The 7,998-nt window shown below is 48.2% G+C and overlaps 1 protein-coding gene across 1 annotated transcript; it reads right to left on the minus strand.

The window, feature by feature from the left end:
• Nucleotides 1–5,604: 5,604 nt before the first annotated feature.
• On the minus strand, nt 5,605–7,998 carry LOC147300588 (uncharacterized). The gene has a single exon (XM_086285106.1). The coding sequence runs from the start codon at nt 7,996–7,998 to the stop codon at nt 5,605–5,607; it is 2,394 nt and encodes a 797-aa protein (XP_086141232.1).

Genomic DNA, 7,998 nt, shown 5'->3' on the forward strand with positions numbered 1-7,998 from the left:
AAGTCCACTTCTAGCCCAAGTCCCAATTAAAGTGTTGGGATCACTTACATTGTTTGTGGTTCTTCCCGTCTGGGTAACAGCGCACCAACTTGGGTCGATTTCCCCCACGTTATATATCACTTTATCTGTGGAAAACTTAAAACACGTATAATTACCTTTTTTCGGCAAAAATGGTCCTACCTTTGTCCGCTTATCAACTGGAGGAAACAAACTGGATAACACAGTACAGTCTCCAGTACTCACCGCTCCTCTAGTCATTCGCAACATGCAATCATAACCCCACTTGTCCTCCGGATGGAGCGGAGCGGGCTCTGTGAACAACCGTGGTCTAGCAGAGGCACAAGCAACACAATTGGATACCTCTTGTTCCCTAGCATTTAGAGCCATCCAGTCCAGCCAGAGATTACTGTCACTGAACCCAGTGGCGCGCTCAATTAAATCCTGAGGCTTCAGTCTAGTGTAGTCCACCGCCAGGACTCGTCTATCCTTTAGTTCCTGTTCCTCTGGTACCACATATGACGGCCCATTTCCCCTTTTTCCTGTAGAATTTACAACAGCGTTTATTTGGTTGTTAATCATGTGTATTTCCTTTTCTTCTCTAACTGGCTCTACGGGATTTACGGGATTGGCCTTTTCAAGAAAGTTAATTTTAATTAACCCCTTCGGGTCAGTTCCCACAGTCTCCACACCCAAGACTAAATACAAAGAGTTTTTACGCCGCCAGTTGCCCAGTGACATAGTCAAAGGATTCATAGATGGACTATAATCTCTTTGGAGTTTTAACACGTTCTCTGACCCTTGTCCTGACGTTTCCCCATTTTCCCCAGTGTAACCCTTCACCTGATTCCAGTTCCGACACCAGTTTGCAAAGGGCCTACTCCCTCTTTCACAATGTGTACTTACTGCATAATCCCAACAAACCCACACATTATATCCTCTCCAACTACTATCTGCTCCTTCACACTTTAAAACATCGCATAAGTCAAAGGTGAATGAAGTTGTGGACCCATTAACATAGTTCAACTCTAAACCACCATATATACTCAGGCACTCATCCCTTTTTCCCGAAACCTCGCGTTTTGATCTCCTTTTTAGCCCTGTTTCAATAAACGGTTTCTCTTTTGGTGCTGGATTCAACTGGCCCCAGTGTTCAGACAGTTCGCGGGGGCCTCCCTGCAAAATATAAACAAGCAAACATAGGGCCATTATCAATATCATCACAGTCATCAAACTAACAATCACAAGCAACATTTTAATCAGTCCTTTCTCCTCACGAATCTCCGGTTCGCGGGATGGCATTGTGTTATGTATATTTGTACTTAGCATAAATTTTAAAACTTTGTTTCTGTTTTCCTCTTTCCCTTTTTACTCTTTTTATTTGAACCACCCCTTTTCAAACTCTCAATTTGTTACCACTCCTTTCTGTAGGCGCGGCGATCTCCTCCTAGGCTGCTCTTCTTTCTTCGGCCTTCCAGGTGGACTACTGGTCGGCCCGTTACACAGGTGAAGAGGTTTATTCTGCCTCTGTTCCTTGACACCTGCGTTCTTTGAAGACGAATTTTCCTCCACCAAGCTCTCGTGTGCGGGTGCACACTGCGACCAGTGGTACCAGGTGTCGCCTTTCCCTTTCAGCTGGACTGCTGTAGCCGTCCGGGCGGTCACCTCATACGGACCAGTCCAGCGGGGCTCCTTCCACTTTCGCTTAATGACCTTCAGCCACACTGCCTTTGCGTCCGGGACCTCTCCGTTCCCCGTGGGTCTCTCACAAGTGACCTGTTTTGTAAAGCTGGACACAAGAGCCTTCAACTCATTAAAATATTCTGCATGAGACCTGTTGCTTGTCCTGGGCTGCTCCACCGGGACCACTGTCCAGGGTGCTGGAAACTGTCTCCCAGTCAGCAGCTCATAAGGGGTGAAACCTGTGGATTGGTTAACAGAACATCTTATGGTCATCAAAGCAATGGGCAGGGCTGCGACCCAATTTAGCCCTGTCTGCGCACAGATTTTAGCTAGCTTGTTTTTCAAATTTAGGTTCATCCTCTCTACCTTTCCTTGAGATTGAGGATGATAGACCGTCCCGAACTTATGTTGCACTCCCAACATCCTCTCTACCTCTTGCAAATCTTTGTTCTTGAAGTGAGTACCATTGTCTGACCTAATTCTCTTGGGAAACCCATGCCTTGGAATGTAATGATTGATTAAGCACTTAATCACGCTTTTCGCGTCTTCACATTTGGTCGCCCATGCTTCGGGCCATCCAGTCAGAACATCCACACACACCAACAAATACCTCACCCCACCTGGGCCTGTATCAATCATGTCGGTATAATCAATCACGACCTCTTCTCCTGGCCTTTCTGGCATGAGAAACTTACCAGCTTCAGGTTTTACTGCTGGCTTTGGGTTGTGTGCCCCACAAATTAGGCACGTTCTGGCCTTTTCCAGTATCATCCTTCTCAAATCAGGATGCCACCATCGGCACAAATTTCTCTCCATCTGTTTCACTCCCACGTGACCAAGCCCGTGAGCCTCATTCACCTTCTGTTCCGCCATTTTGGCCGTTAAAGCGGGACGCCCATCTGGCCCCCTCCACAAACCGCCATCTTGCCAGGCTCCTTTGTTTTCCCACACCCCCTTTTCCTCTGGGGATGTCTCCTCCTGAGCCTGTCTAACTTCTTCCATGCTGTTAGTGCTAACCTCCTCTTCTGGGGTTACCTGTACCAGTTGTCTCTGTCCTTTGTAGCCCGCTGCTTCCTTTGCGGCTTCATCAGCTTTCTGATTTCCTTTTGCCACCATACTGTCTGCTTGTGAGTGGCCTTTGCATTTTATAATACTTACCTCGTCTGGGTCCTCCAGGGCCTTTTCCAGTTCCTCCATTTCCTTTTTGTGACAGATGGGTGCATTAGTGGCCGTTCTGAACCCGGCTCTCTTCCACTGAGCCAGTTCCACATGAGCTGCTCCAAACGCATATGCTGAGTCAGTGTAGATGTTCACTCTCATGTTTTTAGCCAACCTCAGGGCTCGAGTTAGGGCTATCACTTCAGCTCTCTGGGCCGACTGTTGTCCCTCAATTTTTCCTGCTTCTTTCACCTGAAACTCAGTTCCTACTCTACAGACTACTGCATAGCCCGCTTTCAATCCTTCTTCATCTCTGTGGCAGCATCCATCTGTGAACCAATCCTCAGCTCCATATATGGGCTCTGCCTTCAGGTCTTCCCTGATTTTTCCTTCAACTTGGGCTTTCTTAATACAGTCATGTGGTTCTCCTGACCCCATTAGGTCTGCCATATTTATTCCTTCATGTGTGAATATCAAATTTGGCGCCTCTAAAATTTTGCTCAACCTTTGTTGCGTCAGTGGAGTCATTGTGAACACCTGTGAGTTCACATAGGCCACTACACTGTGTGTGGTAAGCACTTTCAGTGGGTGTTCCCTCACTATGTGTGCTGTTTTCTGAATTATCTTTGCTACTCCTGCTGCGTGTTGTGTGCATGTGGGATGCCTTGCTTCTGTTGAATTTAATCTTATGCTAACATACATAAGTACATCCCTACCTCCCCCTTTTTTCTGAAACAACACACCATTCACAACTCCCTTTGTTTCTGAAACATCAAGATAAAATGCCTCATCATAGTTAGGTGTGGCCAGATCTGTGGCTCTTGACAAATCCTGTTTTAGCGAAATGAACGCTGTCTCTGTGTCCGGCGTCCAAGGCAATTCAGCCTTCAGATTTCGAACACCAACTTTCTTGATCAGGTCCCTTAAAGGGGCCGTTTTACCCGCATAGTTCGGAATGAACTGCCTGCTGTAACCTGTCAAGCCAAGAAAGGAAAGCAACTCCTTCACAGTTCTTGGTTTTGGATGTGTCAGAATTTGGTCTCTGTGTGTGTTCATTAACCCCACTGATCTGTGTGCGATCACCCGGCCCAGGAATGTTACCTCTGGCCGGACCAACTGCAGTTTTTCTTTACTCACTTTGAAACCACACTCCGCCAATCTGTTCAACACCACGAGCGATGCTGCCGTACAGGCCGCTGCTGACGGGGCTGCAATAAGAAGATCATCAACATACTGTATTAATGTACAGCCCTCTGGCAGTTGACATGGGGACAATGCCTCTTTCAACACCTGATTGAAAATTCCTGGTGAGAGTGCAAAGCCTTGTGGTAGGCGTGTGTACCTAAATTTCCGGCCTCTGTATGTGAATGAGAAAATGTCTCTGAGTGACTCGTGCAGTGGGAGACAAAAGAATGCATTTGCTAGGTCAATACATGTGAACCACTTTTGGTCCCCAGTAATTTCGGTCAGAGCCGTGTAGGGATTTGGTACAGGCACAGTGTCAGTCCTCAGGATGGCATTTATTGCTCTCAAATCATGTGCCATACGGTACTTCCCTGTCCCATGTTTTTCCACTGGCAAAATAGGTGTGTTCCAAAATGACCATGAGGGCTCAAGCACTCCTGCCTTCCACAGTCCTTCAATGGTTTCAGCTATACCTTCTTCTGCTTCAGTTTTGTGCTTATATTGTGGTCTGTTAATTGGTGTGTCAGACTTCAGCTGGAACAGGACAGGCGAACAGTTAGCTAAACCTACATCTGTGGGCCCTGCGGACCACAAAGTATCAGGCAATTTTGAGAGCTCAGCTACTGCATCAGGATGATCCATTCTTTCCCTGCCATGTATTCTGGAGATTTCTTTATGTTCTAAGATCACTGCATCGTTGGACAAACAAGTTATGCGATATATTTTACATTTCGGTGCATACCAGACATTTGGAATTTGGGTGCTTTGCCAGCATGCGTTGTCCAGCGCCCGCTTGACCATTGGTCCCAGATCTCTTGGCCCATGACCCTCGTGGACCGCCAATGTAATGTGAGGGGGTGAATCCTCTCCCACATTGTACCAAGGCAGTTGTTCATCAGTAAGTTTCACAGCCGCGGCCACACCTTCTGGTCCAACATAAATGTTATGTGTTTGCACATTCCACGTCTGTCCCTCAAGATCAGACTGGAACTGTTCCCGATAGATATCGTTATCTTCCCTATCATAAAAGAGTGTAACGTGGGAAGGATCTCGCGGGGGGGAATAGACGGCCAGGCTCATTATCCAGGGTTTCCATAGCTGATAATGTCTCAAAATGCCTTCTTCCACCAGCCTCCCCCAGTAGATTTCGGCAGTGGGTTGTTCAGAGTTCTGGACTAGATATTGAGTCTTTGAAGGTGATCCCAGGCACGGGAATTCTTTTCCTCCAGGCAGAGTAACAATCAGTCCATCTGGTGAGCACATGATTGTGGCTCCCAGTTTCACAAGCAGGTCCCTGCCCATGAGATTTGCAGGCACCTGTGAGGACACCACATATTGGTGTTTCAAAGTCTGTTTTCCCAGCTTTGTCAATGCTGGATCCGTCAATGGCAGTGTCATTGGAATCCCGGAAAAGCCTACCACATTAACTGTGTGACAGGAGAGTGTTGCACTGTCTGGTGTGTCTTTCAATGTTGAGTATGTTGCTCCAGTATCCACCAGGAAGGGCAATTCAGTGCCTTCCACGGTCATTGACAGCATGGGTTCTGCCGTCCCCACGCTGTTCGGTTTCTCCGGGCTCCGTCAGTATTGCTCCCCCTCCCAGCCCCAGTCAGCTACTGGGTACTGGGCGACCGGTGCTGCATTCGGGTTTGGAGCTTGATGTGCTCCCCTGTAAGCAGCTCTTTGTCTTGGGCCTCCTCGTGCCTGGGGTTGATAGCCTCGCCTCTGATAATTTCGCTGCGATTCAGGGCATTCTCGGGACCAGTGTCCTTCTGCTCCACAGCTGTAACAGCCAGTCCAAGACACATTATTAGGATTCCCTGGATTCCGAGCCCTTTGTCCTCCCCTCACGGATCCACCACGCCCTCTCTGCGGTCCACCGGTCCCCCAATTCCCCACTGGTTGACGCTGCCCTGGTGCATTGGCGGGCCAACGGTCATCAGGGTAGAGACCCGGATCCTGATCTGGCCAGTCAGGCACAGGATCGGGCTGAGGCCTTGCCACCATTATTTTCCTTGCGCTCTCTTTATCCTCTTTCTTTCTGTCTCCTGCTTTGTTTTTTGCTTCTGCCAGCTGCAACTTGACCAGCCACGCCTGGGCTTCCTCCAACTCTTTCTTTTGTTTGTTTGCCAAATCCTGTTCCTGCTGAAGTCTGTGGGTCACATGTCTGTCCCACTGCACCGAGTCTGCAACGGCAAAATCTGGGTTCTTTTCCAAGTCAACTGCAACCTGGTTGGGCAGCCCTGCCAGCACTGCCGAACGAAACCACGCTCTACTTTCACCCTCCTTCCCCGGATGTATTCCTGTTTCTAACAACCATTGTTCCTTTGCTTTAGCTAAAAACTCTCTGGGTGTGTTTTTGGGATCCCAAATAATTTTTGGAATGGCTCCAGAGTTAGGAGTTGGGTACTTCTCCCGAACTGCATCTGCTAAGTCACTCTGCACCTCATGGTATTGCAGGTCATTTGCATATCTGGTTGTTTGAGCTATCTGCTCTACATCTGCTAACCCACCACCCAGCATACAACGTCCGGCCAAAGCGCGAAAATCGCCCAGCGCTAATTCTTCTCCTTCGGTCAGCGCGCCCAGCCTTCTCAACCAGCTAGCTCCTCCCTCAGTTATTGGTGGAAGTTGTTTAACCAATGCTTCCAAATCTCTCACCTTATAGGCGCGATAAACTGGTTCGTTCTTTGGACCTGCTATTAGAGGCAGATTTAAACCAGGGTCAGGAGCTCCTTGTTCAAAACTCACTTTTCTACTCTTCCTCAACTTTCCTTTTTCCTTTGAGCTCCTAAATATGGGCTGTCTCTGTGCTTGGTCTCTCTTCACACTTCTTTTCCTCAAAATTAGGCTTGTACTTGGTTGGGGCTCAGCTCCTCCATCTTCGTCCTCCTCATCGTCCTCTTCTTCTGATGACCTCGCACGGTCTTCATTCTCCTCTTCTGGCCCTCCCTGCATTACTCTCTGCTTTATAACCTCCAATACCGTTAATGCCTCTATTAACGCACGTGGGGGCTCATGCATTTGTCCATACACTTCTCCTTCCCAATGTTCTCCCTTGGTTATCACTCCTTGTGGTATTTTGTCCTTCATTCTAGGGGTCCTTTTGGCCTCCCCGTCCTGCTTTGGCTGTTCCACTGTAGACACTTCGGCCCGTATGATGTTTCCACTATCCACCAAACTGGGAGGCGAGGTCGAGCCTTCATCTGCAGCTGAGGCTATCATTGTCCCTCCCATATTTTGGGACTGACATTCCACTGCCCTTATCCCTTCTTCGGGGATATTCAGGGGAGTAGTAGTATATTCAACATCTGCTATTCCGCCAAGGACAACTCCAGTCTGTCCATCAGGACCACGAACTTGTCCCCCTCCAAGGGTCATTACAGGCATGACATATGGTGGTGGTGGTGCACAACGTGCCAATTCGGCCCAAGGATATAGTTTCGGTGTGTAATACCTGTTAGCCTCTTCTACCTTCGGAGTCAAGTCCTTCACTTGGTCCTCTAGCTTTTTATTTTCCTCCTTCAGATGTTTCAAAGACTCCATTATACTCACCATGTCTCCTGATTTTCCTGTGTCATCCTCCTCCTCAGTCATCCAGGAAGAGGCTGCCCTCCACAGGAGCAGCCACTTACAGCACCTGGCATGAGTTTCTTTTAGATCCTTAATTTCTCCTCTGGCTTTCCTGTTCACTGAATGTCCCTTGGACTCCTCTTCAAATTGTTTCAATTTCTGTTCACATCTCTCTCCTTCAGTTTTTAACACCAGGCTCAGAGCTATTTTATCACCCAGCCCTTTCTGTTGGGATGTAATAAGTTTGCTTACCTCAACCTCCATCGCTTGGCACTCCTTCTCTGCTGATTTTAATGCTCCAGGGGAAGCCAAACGAATAGCTTTCTTAAGCTGTTCAAGCTGATCCTTCAGAGGTTTGCATCCCCTTTTCCCACTAGGTGTCGCACCCGAGCTGTCAGCCAT

The sequence above is a fragment of the Aulonocara sp. 'chitande type north' Nkhata Bay genome, unplaced genomic scaffold, assembly GCF_057382095.1.
Source record: "Aulonocara sp. 'chitande type north' Nkhata Bay isolate Kocher_YH1m ecotype deep benthic unplaced genomic scaffold, A_spYH_male_GT1.1 unmapped_scaffold_26, whole genome shotgun sequence".
NCBI lineage: Eukaryota > Metazoa > Chordata > Actinopteri > Cichliformes > Cichlidae > Aulonocara > Aulonocara sp. 'chitande type north' Nkhata Bay.

Bases quoted from the DNA above. Each gene is read 5' to 3' on its own strand.
- LOC147300588 (XM_086285106.1), bottom strand. From the start codon at position 7,998: ATGGCTGACAGCTCGGGTGCGACACCTAGTGGGAAAAGGGGATGCAAA.